Genomic DNA, 22990 nt, shown 5'->3' on the forward strand with positions numbered 1-22990 from the left:
CGCCCGGAGCCGCCCCGCGGGGGCCGAGCCGAGCGCGGGCGGGAGATGCCCTCGCTCCCTCCCCCGGGCTGCGCCGGGCGGCGGCTCTGAGGGGAGGTGGCGGCGGCGGGGCGGGGCGCGGAGCGGGGCCGCGGCCTCCCCCGGGGCGGGGGGAAGCGGGGTCTGCGCCCCGGGGGGGCCTAGGGGCAAGAGTCTCCTGCGGGGCGAGGGCAGGGGAAATGCCGGAGGACCCCGGCAGGGCTGGAGCCTGGGGGGGCACAGGGGTCCCCACCCCGCAGGGCTGGAGCCTGGCGGGGCACAGGGGTCCCCACCAGCAGGGTTAGGCTGCCCTGGCCACCCTAGGGCTGGCCTCTGCCTACAGGCCTGCTGCAGGACAAGAAGGTAACAGATGAGTAATAGTAACTTATGAGTAACGGTAAATTACTAACCGCAGGGGGGAGGTTGGTACTAAGCGCTGAGGGAGCAGGGGCCATCCTTCCCCTCCGCAGCCCTGGCTGATGCCGTGGGGGCTCGGCAGCCTGCTATCACCCTGCTGTGCGGTCACCCTGCTGTCACCTGCAGCATCCCACCGCGGCTCTCACAAGGTAAATACTTGTGTCACACTGCAAATGGGGCCCTTGCGTGACATCCCTAAGCCAGCGTTCATCTCGCACCTCTAGATCTTAGTATGGTTTTCAGTTCAGAAGATAATTCTCTGGTCATGTAGTCTGCCCAGCGCTGCAAGGTGACGACTGAATGGCAGTGACGCGTGGAGGACTTCTCTGCGGGCGTTACTTCTGCATGCTCACAGTCAAATGACTTTCCTTTCTGCCTGGTATTTGTCATTTCAGATTTCCGCACAAGCAGAGGAGACTAAAGAAATTCAGACTGAATTCAAGCCCTTGCATGGAGCCCACAGCATTTCAGAGCTGTGTGATTCGGGTAAGGTGACATGCGGGCTGAGTACAGGGACTTCTGTGACTCTAGAAGATAGAGTGGCTGAAGCGCTCAGAGCAAAGTCACCCCCAGTCAAACCCACCTCGGCTCAGCTGACACCTTTTTATCAGTGCTGTGCCAGAGAGCTTCTATGTCACGCAGAAATCCTTGGAAAGAGCCACAGGAACCTCAGGGGGAGGGAACTGGAGGATCAGTTGCTCTTTTACTTGTGTAAAGGATCATTACAAAGGGTGGTGAAAAGGTTTGGATACTGAGCCGGGAGCTCGTTGACTGGATAAATTACAAACTGGAACACTTTCAGGTGCTTCATTTTATACCACTTTGCCAAGACTTCTGCTCTGAGAACTCCTTAGGAGTGGGGATTATCGTTAGACTGGTCAGTCTGCCAGAGTCTGGTGAACAAGCTGCATCTCAACATGAAGTATTGAGTCCACTGCACCACACACCTATTTTCAGAGCCATTGTTCAGATTTATAACTGCACGATAAGATTTTTTCAGTTTCTTGGCCAGAACAAGGAGAGGGGCTGTGCACACACACACTTCAGTTCCCCCACAGTACAGTTTACCCTCTAGAGCACCCACATGCATCACCAACACGCTGGAGATGAAGGCTCAGTGTCTTGTGGCAGGTGCTTGGGTTCATGTCAAACTCCTTCAGTGCAAAGAAATCTTAAATGTGAAGGGAGTGGGGAAAAGGAGCGTGAATGTGGCTCTGCACAGGTAATAGTCTGAGAAGTCTTTGTGCTTCAAAATGGTTGCATGTCCCTGCTCTCAGATACCACTGAGAAGAGTTCGTTGATCTCAGCGGTGGGCAGCAAGATTAGCAATGGGGGTTCACTTTGCTCCTTTATTTATGGTTCAATGGATCCATTAGACCTATCTGGACTTCAAAGATCTTTTCATGTGCCTCCTGGAAATGTTCCTTCCTTAGGTTTTTCTCCAGTTGGCTGACTGCACTGCACAGCCCACACAACCACAGAGATATTTTTATCTGGTTGTGTTACATGGCATTTGATTGCATTATTCCTTGCTCTAGGCTAGTGCTTCCAGCTTCCAGCTTCATTTGGCTCCATCACCTCAAAGGCTGTTTTTCCTCCCAATCAGCTCTTTGGAAACAGGAATAACACAGAAAAATGCAGTAATTTTTGCAGTTTATTTCTTAATCATTTAGAAAATGTCTCAGGATGTGTAGCTGGTTTTTTTAAACATTCCTCCCATTTTCTGTATCCCAGCTTCATTTTATTCTAGAAATCACAGGCTCTCACCAACTTCCAAATAGCCCCTGGAAAGAACTGAGGAAATGGCATCAGAAGAGCACATGAAACTGTCACTGGAGGTGTCACCTCTCTCTGTGTTCAGGTGAAAGGGGAGCGGACACCAAACAGACCTTGCACTGAGGCAGGCAACACTCTGGCACAACCCGTTGGGTTTTGGCAGGCAGCTCTTGGGGCTTTCAGTCTAGGAGCTGGAACCAGCCAAGATCAAATGACACATGAACAAACTGGGGGAGGTGGAGGGACAGCAAAAGCAAAGTACAAGGACGAGATGCCTTATCTCCATGATTTAGGGTGAAAAAAACACCAAGGCAGATTTATCTGTTGTACAGCTCTGGTGCCATTCAAGGAGTTACACTGAGGTGCTTTGTCCTGCGTGTGTAGAAGGGCCCCAAATGGCACTGGTCACTGCACACACAGCTTCACTGGGAGAGGGAAACTACAATTCAGGTGGGCTTAGAGCAGACAGAGGTGACTGTGGTGAAAACAATTTAAAATCTCCTCCTGTCACCATGACCGTGCTAGAGCGAGGCAATACCCAACAGTGTGTTCATGCTTTGTGGCACTGGCAGCAGAGGAGCACCAGACAACAAGCTCTGAGCACGGTTCCAACTTGTTTTTGAAGGCAGCTGTCTTTGCAGGAGCACACAATGGGTGACGTTTAAGGAACTTGTGCCTTATTCAAACAAGCAGAAAATTGGCTCAAGACTCTCTTATATGGAGCTCTTGTACTGCAAGTATCATTTTAAATAAGAAAAAAAAAAACCCACACTATTTGCTTTGGCTCCTGCAATGGTTTTGCACGCAGAGCAGCCCTATGTCGAGATTCTGGAGGGAGACGTGTACCAAGAAGGGCTCTGCTACCAAGCCTGGTTTGAGGTCTGTCAAGATTAGCACTCTATAGATTAGGCTTTTGGTTGTGATGGTTTCTCTGCTCTGCTTCTGCTTGAACAGAAGCTGTGTGAGGATTTATTGTGCTGGTAGGAGGAGGTTTGCTCTCTACAAAAAGAGGGAGAAGTTGGAGGTCAGGAATCTGGCAGTTGGGCAAAGTACAAACATGCTAACAGGAGAGAGTGCAGCAAGGCTGGGCTGCTTTGGTGGGGTAGCAAAGAAGGACCCGTTTTATTCCAGCAGTGCGCAGAAGCCCAGCTGGTGGCTGTGGTGAGCTGCAGATTATAGGGGAAAGGAAGCGGTTGGTGGCACAGTGGAAACAGGCTGTTGTTCTCTTTCGGCTTAGCACTGCAGGCAAGCTGCTAGGGCGGAGCAGCAGGGCAGTGCCCACGGGCTCGCTGCTTGGGCACCAACCACGCAAGCGCTCTCAGGGCGAGAAGAAAGCTGCTGTCACCGACTTTGCCGGCTGGAGTGAAATAGGCTCTCCTCAACAAACTCACCAATAAAAAATCAGGTAAGAAGAAAAATGTCCCTGCCTGTGCCAGCATTGAAACTGAAAGGGTTTTGGGGCAAATCTCATTTTTCACCACTGACATTTAGGATTTCCTGCAGGTTGTAAGACTGGAAAGTAAAAGGGACCAGCCTGCTCGGCTGCTTCAGCTCAGCCCGCGGGGACATGCGTTGCGAGCTGTGGTTCACGGTGCCCTTTTGAACGAAAGGGCAGGTTTACTCAGGAAACAAACACACAGGAGACAGCTGGCTCATTCCCCAAAACCAGGAGGTCCAGATGAAAGGATGCATGAGACTGGTTTGAGCAGCTACTTCCACATTTTCTGAGCACTATAGTAACTTGACTTGCATTAAGATCATAGAATGGTTTGAGATGAGTTACATCTCAGACCCAGCATAGTACGCAGCCATCTCTGCGGGCAGTGTAACCACTCAGCAGGCCACAGCGCAGAGACAAATGGACTTCCAGATACAACCAGAGCTTAACAAGAAGGGGAAAAAAAAAACCAGTTCTGCCAACTGGAACCTTCCTCACGGCTCATACCGGGAAATGGGAGGTCACAGGGACGGGAGAGGACAGGAAGGCAGGAGGGGTACAAAGGGACACAGGCGAGCGGTGCGAAGGGTGCTGCACAGGTGCAGAGGATGAATCAGTGGCCTCTTCCTTCCAAATCCTGTTTACAAATCCAAGCAGAGCTACAACACATGGCGAGTGTAACCATTAACTTTACTGGAGAGTCTGACATGACACAAGAGTAGTGGCACATTAATGGTACTTGAGGCATTACTCAGCTCACACCGTGCGCTCTGCTCACCCGGGGCTGGCCAGCACAGCTCCCTCTGCCACCAGTGCTGGCCTGACCACAGCAGCACTCATCAGTGGAGAGAGCCTGGCCTGAATGGCCTCCATCGAACCGACAAACCTGCTGCGGGGAAAGGACACAGCACGGGGATGGCTTGGGGACGGGGACCGCGTGGTTTGGAGCAGCTTCACCTAGCAGAGTAGCTTTCCTCAGCCGTGCAGGCTGTTCTTTGTAGAGTATGGCATGAGTCTGTAGTTGAGGATCTTTATTGACAGGACTAACCCCGTCCTTCCCAGAAGCTGGAGGCCTCACTTGGGTACCTGCACAGCCCCCCTGCTCACAGGGATCAGGTCCCTTTGCTCCCAGAGGTGACACAGCAGCCTCTAGTGGCAAAGTGCTCTGAGAGACCTGGCAGGGTCCCCACCAAGGGCTGGGCCCGGACCTGTCCCTCTACGGAAAGAGCAAAAATCTTCCAGCTGAGATTGTTGCAAAGGGAAAGCCATTTTCAATGATTTTCCCTTGTTTCAGACAGATCTGCTCTGCCACACCCTGAGGAAACCTTTGTCCCTTCTATAGTGCTGTGACCTGGGAAACTCAAAACAGGGATGGAAAGGGCAGTTCTGACTGGCCCCAGTTCCCACACGGACTAATCACCTCTGTCCTCAAGCAGATCCAGTGGTGTTGGAGCAAGAAAGAAAAGCCTACAGGGCTACAGCTCACATACCAGTAGTGGACAAGAGGGGAAAGCAGCTCACTGCAGTCTGTTTAAGATGTAGTTTTCTTCCCTTCTAAGCAGCAGAAAGGCTGTGATTGAAGTGAATTTTCTGGAATGGTGTTTCGGTATGATTTTTAGAAGAAATGCTGAAATACTACAAAAAGCCTGCACAAAATAATCCATTTTACTTAGAGTATAACCCCCTAATTCTGGCTGGCCTGCTTCAGGAACTGGTGCTTGTAATGCTCCAGCAGTTCAGGTGGCATCTGATCAGCGGTCAAGTTCTGGATGTTCAAGATCCCTTCATGGGCTTCCTGGAAGAGCTGCTTCCCCACCGCTTCTTCCACCCGACCGCGCCACTCTGCTAACTTTGGCCTCTGCTGAAAGAGGTCGTAGCCAGCACCTACAGGCTGCAGGGAGAGAGCAAGAGAACCTGGGAGTGAGTCAAACACCACATTTACCAGGGATGGGACCAGAATGAAGCACGGGTATGCCTTTGGCTCAAGGCAGCAGACAGTCGTCACGTTAGGTGGAGTTCATCTCTGGCTCTTAGCTAGTAGGAAGCGAGTGCTGTCATCCTCAGCAGCTGCTGTCCCCTGGGACATGCAGCAAAAGAGCACTGCCATGGCTAACCCAGGAACTGTCTAATGCAGAACACAGAGGTCCATGCACACCAACACCTCTCTTCCAAGTATCTGTACCTTCTCTGCCTAGTTTGTAATTTATCTTTTTTTCTGAGGAATTTTGTCCACACTTCTATAGAGAGAACTGTCTCAAAGTAGGTGGTCCATGGCAAGCTCAATTATGGTCAAAGTCAAAAAGGAACAAGATTTAACTCCACTAAGGAGTTAACTGCAGGGTGAAAGATTAAAGGGGTGCTGGTGGTGTAGCTACACCTTGGCCTGGCCTGCCTGTAACCCAGCTTGCATATCCAACAGCATTGGGGTTGATGCTCACCTGCATGAGCTCCACCAGTGCTACAAGGTCTGCCAGGGAGACCTCGCTGCCTGCGATGAAAGGCTTGTCCTGCAAGAACTTCTCCTCAAACTGCTTCAGGACAACGTTCAGCTTTTCAGCAACACCTTCCAGTTTCTCTGGAGGAACTGGCTGGCCTGTGAGGAGAGGCAGAAACACCTGGCAGGAAGAAGAAACAAGTTGCTTTTTATATATTTCCCTCCAAACTTAGTCCACACCCTCCCACTGCTTTCTTCTAAGGATCCCTCACCAGCCGTGCATGAGAACAACTAGTAGTGCTAATCTCCTTCAGCAGATTAACATTAATGTCAGTCATTAATTCCTGCCTGTCCTTGTCTCCTCCCTAGAAAGTCTGAAATTTCAACCATGAGAGTCTCCTCCCAAGGGAAGGCTGCATCATCTGCAGGCAACGCTGTTTTGTTTTCCAAAGGGAGGTTCATTCTTTCCACGAAGCCGGGCCGAAGGCAGTGAGCTGTGTCTGGTGGTAGCTGCTCACCCAGGACGAATTTGCTGTGGATCTCAGTGCACACACAGAGCTGTGGCTGCAGCACGAAGTATTCGGGCCACTTCACTTAGGCTCAGCTGAGCAGCAAAGTCAATTCCAGATCTAGTTTTGTTCCTATCTGTCACCTGGCTTGGACACTTGCTTAGGTCCCGCACACAGGAGGTCCTTCCTGGGCCATTGCACTCACAGCTCTTAGCACTAAGTTTTTGGTACATAATGGTCTTACCTTGGTTAGGAACAGCTTGCTCCCCTTCCCACGAATGCTGACGTGCTGCCACGACAGGTATTCGTCAACCTTAGCCCTTTTCTGCAGGTCGGATGGGTACCAGTGATCAGGAGTCTTGAATTTCCGTGCCAGGTACAGCAGGATTGCAATGCTGCCCAGAGAGCAAGGCAGTCTGGTGAGCAGATCAGCTGAGATTAAAGCACCTCATCCTTCCTTCTTCCCCCAAATTTCGCACTGCTGGACCAGCAGCAGCACAAACCTGGTCTGAGGCAGGCAGAAGTGCAGGACACACAACTGCCAGCTAGGCACAGCACATGGGAGAGTCTGTGCTGGCTTGACCGGCTGCTGGTGGGCAGCAATTATCTGATACATCAGCCCCGTGAGACAGACGTGGCCTGCCGGCACAGTTACATCGACATTTTTGAGCAAGTATGAGCCACAGAATCATAGAATCGTTTTGGTTGGGAAAGACCTTTAATGAGTTTATACCAAATCAGAGCTTTGTATTGCCTGGGCATCCAGCAGCGGGTGCCTTGCGTCAGGGTTACTGCATTGACCTCCAGCTGAAGGCAGAGAGCAGGAGGACACGCGGACAGGTATTTCGGCTTAGAGACATTGCCTACGTGCAAGCCAGCTCCAAGCAGCAGCTCACAGGTTTTTCCATGATCAATGCTGTTTGAGTTGCTTACATGAGAAAGCAGCTCTTGAAACAGGGTTTATTTTACGTGCAAGTGGAACAGACAGGAAGGAAGCAAACAGCTACCTGGGCTGGAGTCCCAGTAGAGACCGAAGAGTACACTGGCAGAATCCCAGCATTCGGATAAACAACACTGCAGTAGGGCTTTGAGCTTATTGGAGCCTCACCTCTCTGTTAAGGTGAAAGAACCGTCCCTTAGCGCGGGCACCTGCATCAGGGCGTTCACCTTCCGGAACTCCTCCGTCCTGTGCTGCCCTGAGGAGGGAAACGAGAAGTTCTACATGGCAGCAATGCTCAGGACCTGTCTGCAAACACCCGAGGAGTCTGTGGGGACCATCTGGCCTCAAGTTCCTGGTTTCGATTGTACAAATACAGTCTTGTTTAAGTTTATATGCAATAAAAAACATTGCAGGGTGAATACGGGCTGTGCCCTATGATGTCAACTTACCTGCTTATTGCCTGCATACCAGAACAACCTCTTGATGAAGGTCAGAATGGTTAAGAGTCCTTTCATACCAGCAGCACTTGTCCACTCAGGGCTCTATCAGCTCTAAGTTTGTGCCGGGAGGTACCTGTCCTGTACAACCCCAGAGTGAACACTGAGCGCCTTGGAGGAAAGAGATCTCGGCATCAGAAACACAAACCACAAGGACAGTGAGAAAGCAAAGGATATGTTTGGGTTTTTTTGCTGGAAGATAATGTAATTTATATTCAACTCTTTTTAGTCCTCAGATGAAAATAGATTTTTGTGATCCCCTATGAAACCAGGGTACTTTATTACAGATCTATCAATCAGGTCTTTATGTCAGTTTTGCACATCCTTTATCAGAGCAAATATGGATTTGAGCTTGCTTTTAAGCTACCTTTCAGTCCCCCCTCCGAAAGTAAACCTGACAGGAGAAGGTCCTTTGTTCACCTGAGGTCTCAGAGTGCTCCATTATGTTTGAACCCAGTCCCAGGAGCCTTGTTTTACGTGACTTGTTCGTGCCAGCCTTTTCCAGCCCCTGGCTTCAGTCATACGTGTGCATCTCTGTGTTCAAGTTCCTCTAACGTCTAACCCAGTGCCATGTCCTTCTGTGTGAGTCACCCAAGAATCCCTGTGCCAGAGGCGATGCTCTGGAAATGGTTTTAGTTTTCCCAGTACCTGGTAAACCTGATTTGTGACTATTCCCCTGTCACTTGGCTCACAGCTCGTCTCCCCCACCCCCTTTCAAAAAGACGCTGGGATTTCCTACACACGGTGTGCAGATGCCAGGTCCTCGGGTGTCCCTGGAGTGTCCTGTGATTTCTATCCATTCTCACTCTTTCCACCTATTTCCTTGAGACACACCCTGCCAGGGGCCCCAGAGCTTTTCTAGGGGGTCACATTTAGCTCAAATCTGAATATATGTTCCCCCACCTGGTTCTTATGTACCGTGGGTCCTTGGACCGTATCCCCGAGTGAGTGCTCACCCGGGGGCCGGTGTGCCCACATCCATCTGCCGAGCAGCCGGATGCCGAGCTGACCCAGCTGCGGGCACCAGGAGTGCTGCCCCACGGCGTGGGAGGTGCACACGCTGTGGGAACGGGACGCACCTGCAACATTCCCATAAAACAAATTACCCATCTTAAATCCACTGAACAAAAGCAAGTGCTGATGCCCCAGGGCACAGAGCACCAGGAAACTGTGATGTAATTCACTTTCCTTCCTCTCAGTTCCCCGATACCCGTATTTCAGTTGCTCCATTCTCCTTCCTGCTCTCATTGCCTGCCACCCTCCTCTTCTTTGCCCCAGTGTCTCACCCCAACTGTTTATTTATTGAGAATGAAGAGGAAGGACACTACATGGGCCTGCCCCCAACTACAAACAATAGCAACAATTTTTTCCTACCGAGGCAGGTCAGAGGAAAGCCGCAGCGAGGTGCAGCCAACGCACAGCTAAGGTGTGCAGGGGAACACCCAGAGCCTAAACCACAACACGCCTGAGGTTTAAGTCACAAGCTGGAGCCTCTTTTGTTCCTTTATCAATTTCAGCCCCAGGAGCCTTCTCATCTTTCATTGTTTTTAGGCGTTACTTACTGAGGCGTTTTTATGCCCAATACTTTATCTTAATTTCAAATCCAGCAGAGCTCTGGAAAGGTTGAAGGATTGCTTTTAACAGCTTTAGTCACAAAGAGAAGAGATACAGATCTTTGGGCATCCTTTGGTGAAAACACACGATACCTCTTGGGCAGGCTCCTACTGATTATCAGTTGGTTTTAATAGAAACTAAACCACCTTCTCTTCTCCATTTCTCAGCGTTCAGATCCCTGGTGGCTGCGCTGCCTCGCTCCGCTGCCTTCGCTGTCTGTGCAAACCTGTCCTCAACCCTCTCAAAGTAACTCCACCGCAGCTTGACCTGATGAAACCCCCAGAGGGGTGGCTGGCTGTCCTGCCCTACCTGCACACGGGGGGACATCAGCGGGCTCTGGGCGCGAGGATCCTTCCCAAGGGGCCGTTAACCCCTGCTAAGAGGAGAAAAGCTGCTCTGCAGCAGCCGCTGCTGCTTACCGGAGAGCAACGTTTTCTAAGGAAGTTGAATTAAGAGAGGAAGAACCGTGCACCTCAGCTGGCCTCGCCCATACGTGAGCGTCCCATCTCTGTTGCTTTTTGTTTTCCATCTAAACGGCCTCACACCCCGTGCATCTGAGCGCTGCCTCTCAGAAAAGCTGTCCTGGTTTGGAGACCCATTTTCTGCTGGGGCAGGGTCAACTTCAGGGGCATCACACGCCTTCGCAGGGTCGTATTTAGTGCAGGGGAGCGCAGGCACGCAGACTGCCGCCTAAAGAGCGGGGGTTCTTTAGAAAATTAGGGTTTGTTTTCCTGTTGACATCGGGAGCCTTGTGCAGCTGGAGGGCCACCCCACCCGCTGGCAGCACCGAGGGGGACGATTGAGTAACGCGGTCCCACCCTGCGCGGGGGCGAGAACCAGCGCGGTGTCCGGAGCGGCGGGGAGAGCCCGGCCCGGGGAGAGCCCGGCCCGGGGGGCCCACTCCGGGGTCTGGGCTCGGGGAGCCCAGCGCGGGGGGAGCTCAGCGCGGGGGGAGCCCAGCGCGGGGGGAGCCCAGCTTGGCTGTGCGCAGCAGCAGGGGCAGGGGGCACAGCCAGGCGCCCCGACAGCGCCGGGTCCCGCCGCGGGGGGCCGAGGACCCCCCCCCCCACCCCACCCCACCCCACCCCAGCCCAGCCCAGCCCAGCCCCTGCCGCCCCCGGCCCCGCTCACCCCTCATCAGCTCCACGTGCTTGAACTCGAAGGGGATGTTGTTGCTCCGGGCGAAGATGTAGAGCGCCCGGCAGGGCTGCGAGAGCAGGTCCAGGTACAGCTCCAGCCCCATCCCGCCGCTGCTGCTGCTGCTCCCACTCGGTCCCGCCGCTCCCGGCCCGTCCCGTCCCCCCGCGCTCCCGGGACGGGGCGGGGCGGGGCAGCGCCGGGCCCTCCCGCGGGGGCGGAGCGCAGCAGCCCCCGCCCCGTCCGGGGAGACCCCGGGGGTCAGGGCCGGGCAGAGCCGCGCCCCGTGGTTCCAAAGGCCGGGGGCGATGGCAGTTTTCCAGAGCAAAGCCCCAACCAGGCTCTGCCACCTCTGATTTGAACTCGGGCTTGTCTTAATAACTGCCCTTAATTGCTTAATGATAAGGAAAACCAAAGCTAGGCTGGCGGGGTGCAGGTGCACAACAGGCAGATCCTTTGCTCACAGCAGCTCCCAGCCCTGGCCTAAGAGGACTTTCCGTTCCTGCTACGCTGACAGCAGCCCAGGCACCCGTGCTATGCAAACACTGCAAGAGAAAGCAGTCGCACAGTAGGAAGACACATGCTACTTCACTGCTATAACACCCCACATTGCTCCCATCTTTACAACCACCCTTCCCAACCCCCATCCCTCTAAGATTCCCAGCCCTTCATTTTGCTCCAATAATGTATTGCTAACACTGGTGTACATTTATTTCATCTTACAAAATACAAAGCCAGAGCAGGGGAGTTTCCTGCTGAAGGTCTTGGCGGGCAGGCTGAAGCTACAGGGTAGCTCTAAGCCTTCGACTAGGGGCAGCTAAAAATATCAGTGGCATGTGTCAAATACAGATCTATGGCTTGCAGTGAGAGTAGCTGGCTCCAGGATATTCATATTAGACATCAGACATTTTAGTCTGCATTAACACTAACACAACACTTAGTAATACCTGCTGTTGCCACTGGTACTGAATACTGGAAGCAAACCACATAGGCAAGAAAATGACAAGAAAGGCACAGGACTACTCAAGTGAAAAATCTCTCCAACATTATCTCCATCCCTGTACCCAGGAACCTTTATTAGACACTGTTTTAAAAATATATAATAGTATTTATTTAAAATTTGCAGTCACTGCAGCCTAGAGCAGCTCTTCAAACACAATTCTGCTATAGGCACTGTAGAGGTGTTGATGCATTTACAGATGCAGCTGCTTGTGCAGTAAGACAGAATCAGGAGTTGTCCCAGTTCAGAGGCAAAAAGAGCGCAGCCCTCACCTTTGGAGACAGCAGTTCCATCAGGCACCCGCTCAAGAGCTGTGTGATGGCTCTTCTCTTTACTGGTGGTAGTTTTACATATGGCGTAGGATATGATGCAATCCTCTTCAAGATAACTGTATCTCAAGATATTTTTTTTTTTTTTTAAACCAGTAGCTGAACTCTGTTCTCAGTGTCCTTGGAAGGGGGATGACTTTAGGTGTGATAAGGTTGAGGAGCCAACCACGCAGCTCCATTCACGGACCATGTCTCATTGTCACCGTGCCGGGTAGCAGTCCATGACCTATCCTGCTCAGCAGCTTCAGTGCCATGAAACATGACCTTCTCAGCTTCCGTTCATTCAGGCTCGTTTCTGTGCTCGCTCGTTCTGTTCAAAATTAAAGTTAAGATGGTGACTGAAGATGCCCCTGTCTCAGAGTCACACAGAAGGGACTTCGGGGAGCAATGGGACAATTTACTAATCCTTTCTGCCCCGGTTCTCAAACATTCCTAGTCTAGAACTCAAAATCATAATTTTTCAAGGACAGATGTTTATCAGGAGTCCTCAAATTAGAGAGCAAGAACACTTGTCCAAATCCTACAGCACAGAAAGTCTATTACGGATCCCTAGTCTACCCGTCTGGCAAGGTAAATGCTACCCCCCTTTTGTCTGAAAGCTCTCAACCTTCCCACCAGTGTATAAAGCAGGGCATGCAGAAAATGCTTTCCTGGCTTGGAATACCCAATTCTAGTCAGCATGGCTGTAAATTACAGCCTTAAAACTATAATGACAAAAGGTTTAATCTCTGCATTTTGTGTGCCTTCCTCTGGGTAGTTGCCAAAATCCCAGCTCCAGAGGTAAAGAGAAAGGCAGAACAGAACAGGAAACACCAGAAATCATAGAGCAGAATCACAAAATCATTTAGGCCTTAAGATCATCAAGTCCAACCATAAACCTAACACTGCCAAGTCCACCACTAAACCATGTCCCTAAGTGCCACGTCGACATGTCTTTTAAATACCCCCAGGGATGGTGCCTGCCTTTCTTTTAACAGAAAACCTCCTTCTCCCCTCCCCACCCTTTCTGAGTATTTCATAATGATGCCCCCACAAATGCTGCCTTCACACTGAAATGGAAATGTCTCAGTTAAAGGAAAGGATCCTGGACACTAATATTTGTGCTGGTCATGATTTGCAATAAGCTGTGCAAGTTGTAGTTTGATTTTTTTTTTTCTTCCCCATTTCTATTACCTTCACTGTCTTCTCAAGCTTACACAGAGCTTCCTCATATCGCTGCACCAATGGCTTTAATGCATTGCCCTTCACTGGGTGCTTCTTTATGTCTTGGATGCCGGCATCCTTCAACATCCGCAGAAACCTACGTTCCTGCATAAGAAAACAGACACAGGAGATGAGACACCCCACTGCCTGTCAGCTAGAAAATGAGCACGTTGTGGAACGTGCTGCCTAGTCAGGAAACAACTGAAGTTTCCAAGTACAAAGCTCAGCTGACTGGAAAAGGTGGGAAGCAGTATGAGCCTTCTCTTCCTTACGCCCCTGCATGCAATCTTATCAAATGAATCCCATACCGACGACATACCTGAATTCTAAGGACCAAGCTGAAAGCGACGCCCGCTTTTCCTGCACGAGCCGTTCTTCCAACTCTGAAAAACAAAAAAAATAGCGTGAAGTCAGTTTAGCCACATAGTCACTGCCATTATCAGCTCCAAGAGTCTGATTCTGAAATTCTCCAGATTTAACGAAGTCTGTTTCCTAGTTTTTTGAGGTTAGCACAGCAGGACTAGCCATGTTACAAAGGATGAATGTTTCCAGGGCTTGTTCACAGCTGCTGAGCCACTGCAGTTTTCTGAACATCTAGAAATCCAATACTCGATGCTGTCCAGGACAGTATTTCTAGCTCCTGTAGAAGACATTTTCTATCACAGGGTGCTAAGTTCTCTGTTTCAATACTGCATTACTCTAGTGATGCTATGGGCTTAATTTTCATTAGAAAGCTACTTTCCATATTAAAGTAAAAAAAACCCAAAGCTAAAAACCCTTTTAAGTGCATGCCACCTTTGCTAAATATTTCAAAGTAAACAAAGCTCAGACATCTTCCCTTTGTTCCTGGTTGTCTTACCGGTGAATATACGTCCTGATGAACTGCGGCGCATCGTAGTTTATTACATAATTCACTCCTTTAACGTCAATTCCTCGTGCAGTGGCATCTGTGCTGATTAACCTGGTTTTAAATTATAGTTAATTTAATGCAGAATTTTAAATTAAAATTTAAAATTATAATTAAATTATAATTTATAATATAAATTATAGTCATTTTCAGGTAACATCTCTCGCACTACACACACAATTCAAACCCAAGTGAACACAGCACAACTCTTGCTGATCTCTGTTCAAAGTGGGCAGCCAGTCTCTGACCCCCGAGCACGACAGCAGCATTTTAAGTCACTCCTTATTGTCACTGGCATTACTATCTGCCTGTGGACCTCCAAACATCACTACAGGCTTGTCACCTGCTGTCATGTATAAAAAGTTACTGGGTGTTTCCAGGTTCTCCAAGCACACAACACTAAGCCAGACGGCTCCCACCACATTAGAGGTTACAATCTGTAATCTATCTGAACATTCCACAAAAGCACTGAACGCAGACAGCGAGGTTGGAAATTCCAGCAGTCAAGGAGGAACTTAAACACCAGGTTTGGATAAAAAGAAAATCCAGAAAATAAATATTTACCTTCTTCTCAGAGACATTCCACAGATGCAATCCCATACAGCTACCAAAATCACAAAGCAAATCAAACACATGGATGGAACTAAATCTGTATGCCAGTCTAATCAGGGATTTCTTTGGTAGGAAGCACTACTACTATATATAGTTCTAGCACCAACATGCATTTTCTTCCCATAAGCACAGAGACATAAAAACTTACAATTTTCAGAACTCTATATGTTTTGGGCAACTATATGAACAAGCAGTTACATTTACTGCTTGTTATAAAACAACACACAGAAATTCAGTTTACAGCTAGATTAGAACAGGCCAAGTGACATGCAGGGTAAACAATTCAAAGGTCACAAGTCCACGTCTCACACACATTCTGCAAGTTGGTTCCTGCACACGCTGTTTTACAGATGACCCCATTTAACTGTGTTCTTGGTTCTACCTAGCTTTTCACACTGGAAATAGCCTATGTTGGAAGACATGCAGGAAACTCATTTAAGATGCTCACAGTTGTATTTTTCCTTGTTCAAATTCCTTCATGGTTCTGCGTCTCTCATTTGGAGCTAACCGAGAAGAAAATTCAGCCACTGTGACTCCACCAAAGGCCTGAACCAGGAGGAACAATCTATAGGTAAATGGGATAGAAACAGTCACTTTATTACCTCTGTGACATTACTTGACAGACACCTACTATAGTGATCTTATTAATATGTTCACCTGTGAGATGCCTCCCTGGAGTTGGTGAAGCACAACACACGGGTAAATTTCATTGTCAGCATGAAATGCAAGAGGAGCAAAGGCTTGGAATTCAGGTCACAAGGCACGTAGCATTGCTGTAGTCAACAGGGAAGAAGTTCAGAGAGAAAAGTTACTTCTTGCCAAGGCTATTTTCTCTGAAACCCACTACCCTTCCATGACCGACACAGGCTCAGGTGTTTTGCAACTAATAGCAGCAAAACCAGACCCCGCAACGCCACCCCCTTTAGAACAAGTCACAGTCTGGGAGGATACAAGATAAGGTGGAGACGGGAGACCTGGGCTGTTATCATGTTCTCACTTCTCCACGGCAAGTAACAACATGCACTGCCTTCTCGTCTACAGTGTGACCTGTATCTACATGCCTTGAAATGCATATTATACATATGGAGAGCTGATAAGCGCTACTACATTACTTCATATCTCCACTCCCCATTGCTGGTAAACTTAATTCTGCATGAAGAGATTTTAATTAAAAAAAAAAATCCAGTCTCAGCCAAACGAACACTAAGTAATGAGAAAACAAATGCGCAAAGGTAGAGCGCTCTGGGTCATAAATACTCCCAAAGCTACTTTCACCCAGCACCTCTGTAATGCAGGGAATCATCAAGAAGACATATTTGTTTATAGGGTAAAACATAACTAGATACTCCAGAGTATCTTCATGTATAAATTATTCAAGAGAATTAATGTCATACCGATAGCCCCTCAGGGAGTGTGTATTTCTTATTAGTATCTTGTTCGGTCTCTGCTCCATCTCTGAGCGTTTTTTTCTCAGAATAGACTGACGTGAAGAGGCGAGGCTGGAATAAGTCCAGCTGCTGCAGTTTCTCTGGGTCCTGGGTCAGCGTGGCTGAAAACAGCAGTTTCTGTAAGGGTATCTGAGGATAGCAGGAGCTGAAATAAACAGCACACAGAAGCTGAGCTCTGAGGATGAGGCAAAGGAGTTCCTCCACAAATGCCTTCAGATGATGTTATGAGGAAAGCAATTAACTCTTTTTGATACTCTCTTCCTGCTCTGTGCCTTTCCTGTAGGTTCTTTTCCACCCTTGTTTTATGGTGGAGTTCACAGGCAGAACTGATCAGCACTCTCAACCAGCTGCACAACACACATCCATTACCCCTCCACACATCCTTGCATCCTAGTTATCCGTGTCCTCATTTTAGTTGCTTCCTTCCTTGGTCGCTGATTTCAGTTTCTAACACACCTCTACCATCCATGCTGTATGAAAACAGCAGCTGCAGATAAGACAGTTCCCAGAGTTTTCCTTCAAATCCATTACTCAGCTTGCCAGAGGGCATTACTATAGTTACTGTACAAATGAATCACAGACTTACAATATCTGCATTCTTTTGATGCTCCTTTAGTCTAGTTAAGGAAAGCTTGGAGAATACAATACCTAAGCTTCAGTCTAAAAGACATCCTCTAGTATCAGCTGTTCACTACCTGCTCTTTCAGGCTTTGAAAAAGCAGTTGCCTTACTTCGGCGGACATTTCTCAGAGTAAGCAAGCTTTGGGAGTGCCTGTGAGGGAGGACTGTGAAGCAGGCAGTGGCATCTAAGTGCTGGTGTCTGTGCTACCAGTTCAAAGAAATGCATTTGGCAACTTACCTGGCTGCTGTTACAGGCCCTGGTTTGGTCCTCTGAAAAAGCATATTGGAGCCAGAGTCATTTTCTACTTGGAATGCAGCTTTGACAATTTGGTTCAGACAGTTCTGGTGCATGTCGTCGATCATACGGTCAGCTTCATCTACAATCTGAATTCACAAGGACAAAAAACACTATTTGTTAAATACTGTCTAGTGTTAGGCAGCTTTTATTTTCCTTTTGTAATATTATCATTATCAAATGAAGGCAGAAGTTTCTACCCCAAAACTGAATTTTGCTTTTATTTCAGTAACTCAGTAGCTAGCGTGACATTCAAACTACACACACATTCATTTGCACGTAAATCCAAGCCATGCTCTGAATAAGAGATAAAAGTCTCCACAATCCTAAATAAGATTGCAACTATGTCTCTGCACAGGCTGCCACATGGTAGAAGCTACTACATTCTGACTATTTAACCTGACCTTGACTGATAAGGTTTTTCTCTGAGTTTGTGTTTGCAAGAGGCTAAGACAGAAGGGGAAGTGGATGGTGGATGCTTGGGTGTCACGAGTTGGAATAAAACACCTCATCTTGAGACCACTGCCTGAGCAATCTGGAGCATAGACTAGGCCCATACAACAGTTCCAACAGAGATGTATTTATGTACCATGCAAGAACAAAGCAGAAATTACAGCTGTAATGGACCCTGCACTAAGATAGGAGAGCTGTGGAGCTGACTCACCAGGAAGCGAAGCTGCGTCAGGCTGAACCCCGGGGTCTGGTTAATGTGATCTGTGAGCCGCCCTGGTGTAGCCACAATAATATCAGCCAGGCTGCAGTAGCCTGTCACTCTGAAAGAACAAGCAGCCCATCAGCACGTTTCTCCCTACAGCATAAAACATGCAACAGAGATCCTTGGTCAGCAGACCTTAAGATTTTCCTACTCTTCAATTAACTGAGAAATAATAAAATTCAAAGATGCACTTTACTCTGGAGAGCATGCAAAGGCAGTGCTGGACACTAAACACTATTCTCCATTGTACTGCCTCATTTTAAACAGAAAGTGTTGTTCTTCATTGCTCTTAAAAAAAGCTTAATTGCAGCAAAATCCCATAACAATCATTTGTACCTGCAGGTATAAGGTAAATGTTTGCATTCTACTCAGCTGGTCAAGAACCCCCAGAATGTAGTAAAACAACAATCACAAAAAAGGGGTGGCAGCAGGCACTTTGACAAAGACAGAACAACCAGTGTCTAGCATATAAGCACACTATCCAAAATCATTATTGCATGATGGTGTGATGCAACAGCCTATATTTTGACCTCTGCTTACTGAGATTAAATAGTTTACAACCTCTACAAACCTTATCAAAAGGCCTTTTTACCTACTTTTTCTGGACAAGCATCTCCTGCTCCTTTGCAAAAGATTTCTGGCCAGTAATCAAAATGACCTTCAGACCTGTCCCGTCAGTGTAAATGTTGAACACTTTACTCACCTGCAAAGAGACAGGCTTTGTTAGCCACAACAAAATCAGTTAAAATAATACTTTCCATTAGGCTAACATCAAATCCCCTGACAGGTTTTCAGCCTGCTTCACAGAACAACCAAGCAAAGTATTGACTGCACCAGCCTTTGTCTTGGTCCAATTCTGCTCAGAGAGAAGGCGAGGAGCCACATACCTGTTGTGCCAGTTCTTTGGTGGGCAGAACAACCAGAGCTCGTACTTGGCACACTACTCGATCCAGTAGAACCTGCCAAAACAAAGGCCAAATTAGTCCCTGAAAGCAGTGGGGAGAGAAGGGGGTTCTTGTATCTGACCTAGTGAGAAGAGATGGGCTTGACACATCCTCACGGAGTTTTGTTTCCATTTTACTCCCCTTCACACCCCCAATTCCTCATGCTATGCCTGTTGTCTGAGAAAAGGAGTGGGATGCTGAGATGAAGGGGACTCACACAGCTCCCTCAGACAGCTCTGAGCTAAGAATCTGCTGCTTTGCAGCCACAAATTCCTTGGCTTTTTGACCTGCTTCTAAGTTCAGGTTTCGCTCAAAAAAAATCAACCCCAGCATTTTCCCTATAGATATTTCACTGGGGGTAAACTCACCTGCACTATGGGTATGACAAAAGACAGGGTTTTACCACTGCCAGTAGGTGCAGAGACGCAGATGTCTTTGGGGCGGTATCCTCCCTGCCCCATCAAATACCCATTGGACGCACTCTGTAGAATAGCAGGAATCACCTGTGCCTGAACTGAACAAAAATGGAAACAAGCATTAGCTACACAGTTAACTGGGATAAACCCAGTGTAGCCAGAAAGGCAGGTATATACAATAAATCTGTTTCCACATCTGTGCTGTTGTTGTTACAGGCCTAGGAGAGGAAGAAATCAAACCCAGTTGTTAACAGAGACGCTATCTGGCTTTACTCGATTCTTCTTGACTCACAAGAGCTTAGCACTGAATACAGATATTTCCCTCTCCAAGAATTCAGCTATTTCTAGCGCTCAGCTAGGATGTTGCTGTGTTAAATATTGTCTTCCACTCATATCTGCTTTCTTGTTCTCATGTTAGGATAGCACTGGGCAGTTTTAAAACCTATAAATACTTGTCTGTAAGCATCCTTTCATTGAAATACAAACTACTCTTACATAAACACAGAATATGCAACACGGCAACGCAGCCTTATCTGCCAAGGAGCAAAACGCACAACTCCTGTAGGCTTTGGAGTAAGTCAAGCTCGCTGCAGGAGAGTACTCAAGGACTGACGCAAACAGTCCTGTACAGACCACTGCTCTGGCTATCGTGCACGAACTCTCTCCTTTCCCTGCCCCATGACAAGCCCTGACAAACTGGCCAGCTTTGGTTTATCTACAAGGTTTAGCAGCAAGGGGATCTAGCTCCACGATAAGACCATACTCAGTGACGCATATGACATATGACTTCAGTGCACACCATCTCTGCCAGACAGAGCATGACATTGCTCGATTTATCTACTACCAACTGCCATAAGCTGCACTTGATTTACAAGAAAACACAAGAAGTTGCTATCAGCAACCTGCTAAGATCTCCCAGAACAAAATAAGCAATAGCATTTATATTAAAACGTAATGAAACAGCATAATTAAAAAGAGAAGACACATGCTGGCTTTCCAATGTAACCTTGGTGAGTCTCTGATAGTCTAACCCTCCAGGCTCAGCTGGACCAAGAAATTGGCTGAGGGTCAGAGATCTCACCTTCTTCTTCTTATCCCTGCTTCCAGCTGTGCTTTCTCCTTATTTATGAGCTGGCCTACTTACTGTACTTGACTGCAAAACTGGTAAAATAATGGAAAATCAACAGCTTTTTTTTGCTTGAACAGTTTTCTGCTGCTTTAATGTGTTGAACAGGTTCCTAGAGAGGTCTGATTAGAAGCAGAGACAGCAGAAAGGAACTTAAAGCACATGCCTGGCATAAGGGGGAAAATGGGAGGACACAAGAAAGACCTCCCTCTTTTGGCAGCTGTGAGCTATTACTTCAAGCCACCATATTTTGTGAAGCTGCATTTATGACTAGATGACAGACTTCAATTACTCAGCCTACATAAAGCTTTGAAAGTGAAGCGTTAAAACTGGTACAATCACTTTGATGCATTAAACTTGGGTTTGTTCTATATTTTACTTCGCTGACTACATAAAATATACAGCAACAGACTGCAGGAACTACGTAAGTCAGTTTAGGAAGACGCAAAAGCAGTATCAAGGTACCTGGAAAAAAGGTCTCTATCCCATTCATTTGCAGCTTTTTCAACAGCCTGGGATGAATTCCTGGGACATCTCCGATTGGAATTAGATTATCTTTGATACGTTTCTGCACTAGCTTGGGCTGAGCAAGCCACTGTGGTAAGAAGGGCTGAACCTGAGGTGAGGGACAGGAGAATAACAAAGTGTTTCTGCTGTCAAACAGGCAATGCCATACATAAAGTAAGCTGGTAACATGCATGTTCCTTTCTGACTATCATCAAAATTCAGTCAGGCTAGTTACCTTCTGCACTGGCTTTCTGTCGTAGTCTCCAAGAACCATCAAGCTGGAGGGTGGAGGATTTGCCTCTTCCTCCAAGGCTGCTAAGGACAGCTCCTCCTTTGTGCTTTCATTTCCTTCAGTACTTCCACTGTTCTCTTTCTGCCTTGTTTCAGCTCCCTCTGTTTCCTCATCCCTCTTCTTCCTTTTAGAAGACTTACTGTTAAAGCTGCTTCTGTTTTCCTGTTGTTTGATATCTTCTTCAGAATCTGGAATTTGGATAACAGGAATACAAAGCTACAGGTCAGAACATGCTACAGAAAAGGGATGCAGGGAACATTTTACAATGTAGGACTTAAGCAACAACTTGCAAGCTCCTCTTTTTTCCTAAATCCAAGTGCAAAAGCCCAACACTCCTTCATTGGTATGGAGGCAACTGAAGACTGAGGTGATATGCTTCCCTTCTTCCCTCACCCTAAACTGATCCTCAAAGTTTGCAGTACAGGGCTTTCCCCTAAAAAAAGAATTACTTTGGGAACACATAAAGCAGAGGAAAACAAAATTTACCATCAGCTAAATTCAGCAAATTACTCAAAGGGCAACTGGCGTCTACTTCTCTGTTGAGAACTGTCAACCACGATGACCTGAAATCCCACGGCCTCAATTTATCATTACCTGCTTCATTCCTCTCCTGAGGCACTTTCGATTTTCTTCTATTTTCTTTCTTCTTCTTCGACGGAATGCTGCCATCTGCTGCCTCCTCAGCATCCGCCCTCTCTTCAGAAGGGCTGCGAGGCTGTTTCTTCTTTAGCTTCTTCTGCCCTTGCGCACAGGACTGCTCTTCGCTCTCCCCCTTCCTCTTTCTTCTTCCCTCCCCGGGTTCACCCCCGGGGCCGGCTCCTCCGGACAGCTCACCTTCCCCTCCCTCGGGCTGTGCCTCCTGCTGCTTCTTCAGCTGCCGGGCCTTCGCCTGCTGCCGCAGCCGCTCCAGCAGGACCCGAGCCCGCTCCTCCGCCTCGGCCCCCTCCTCCTCCTCCTGCTCCCCGCCGTACCTGAAACAGCCCAGACAAAACCTCCTCAGGAACAACCCGCCCGCACCAGGCCCCGTCCGCCCAGACACCCTCCGCTCGAGTCCCTGCCGCGGGGGGACGCCGGAGCGTAGCTCCCGGGGCGGGGGAGAGGCCGGGGCTGGGGAGAGGCCGGGCAGGAAAGAGGCCGGGGCTGGGGGTACCTGTTGATGCAGAAGAGCGCCATGGCCGCGCCGCGCCGCTCTGAGCGCACGGAGATGACGTCAGCCGAGCCCGCGCGACGGAAGGCGCCAGAAGGCGCGGGGGCGGGCGCGCGCCGCCTGGCGGCAGGGGAGGGGCGGGGCCGCGCGCGCCTGAGGGGAGGGCGGCTGGGCGGGAACGGGCGGCGGAGGGGGCTGAGGGGGGGAGAGCCTCAGCGGCAGCACCCCCGGCCGAGGCCCAGCAGCGCACAGCATCGCCGCGGGGACAGGCTTCCCGCAGCATCCACAGGCCCCCCAGCCCTGCCCGCCTGAAGGGAGCAGCACAAGCCGTGCGCATGGCAGCGTTTTGACTCCGTGAGTGGGAGCACTCCCTCCTTGCCCCCGTGCGGCTGGCACAGTGTTAGAGAAAAACCTCCATGAAGGAGCAGGCACAGGGCAGGCCCAAGGACTCCTTCCTCTGTGGCAAGAGGACACAGCCAAAAAAACAACCCCAAAACTCACAACAACAAGAAGCCCTGAAGGCACCTACAGCCTCTGGAGCCCAGCAAGGTAAAAAAAAAAAAAAAAAAAAAAAAAAAAAAAAAAAAAAAAATCACCTTGGAGTGGTGTCAGGCACCTGCCACTCAAATCATACTGTGAAATACCATG

The 22990-nt window shown here is 48.9% G+C and overlaps 2 protein-coding genes and 1 long non-coding RNA gene across 3 annotated transcripts; 1 reads left to right on the forward strand and 2 right to left on the reverse strand.

Annotated features, from left to right (window-relative positions):
* The first annotated feature begins 218 nt into the window (after positions 1–218).
* On the forward strand, positions 219–8059 carry LOC137669987 (uncharacterized). The gene is made up of 4 exons (XR_011049203.1): positions 219–381; positions 831–921; positions 3449–3616; positions 6453–8059. It is a non-coding gene; the product is annotated as an uncharacterized lncRNA (long non-coding RNA).
* On the reverse strand, positions 4321–10983 carry LOC137669986 (glutathione S-transferase theta-1-like). Its single transcript, XM_068412516.1, has 5 exons — positions 10775–10983; positions 7701–7788; positions 6837–6987; positions 6088–6264; positions 4321–5540 (listed from the first exon to the last, which is right to left on the reverse strand). Exons 1-5 carry the CDS (start codon positions 10884–10886, stop codon positions 5334–5336), a joined length of 735 nt encoding a protein of 244 aa, XP_068268617.1. The 5' UTR covers positions 10887–10983; the 3' UTR covers positions 4321–5333.
* An 825-nt stretch (positions 10984–11808) lies between these two features.
* On the reverse strand, positions 11809–22382 carry DDX51 (DEAD-box helicase 51). The gene is made up of 16 exons (XM_068412653.1): positions 22346–22382; positions 21790–22166; positions 21139–21383; positions 20862–21012; positions 19223–19368; positions 18798–18869; positions 18507–18613; positions 17860–17968; positions 17139–17284; positions 16226–16424; positions 15489–15604; positions 15280–15396; positions 14172–14273; positions 13632–13695; positions 13283–13417; positions 11809–12419 (listed from the first exon to the last, which is right to left on the reverse strand). The coding sequence occupies exons 1-16, from the start codon at positions 22366–22368 to the stop codon at positions 12393–12395; spliced, it is 2136 nt and encodes a 711-aa protein (XP_068268754.1). The 5' UTR covers positions 22369–22382; the 3' UTR covers positions 11809–12392.
* Positions 22383–22990: the final 608 nt, after the last annotated feature.

The sequence above is a fragment of the Nyctibius grandis genome, chromosome 14, assembly GCF_013368605.1.
Source record: "Nyctibius grandis isolate bNycGra1 chromosome 14, bNycGra1.pri, whole genome shotgun sequence".
Taxonomy (NCBI): domain Eukaryota; kingdom Metazoa; phylum Chordata; class Aves; order Nyctibiiformes; family Nyctibiidae; genus Nyctibius; species Nyctibius grandis.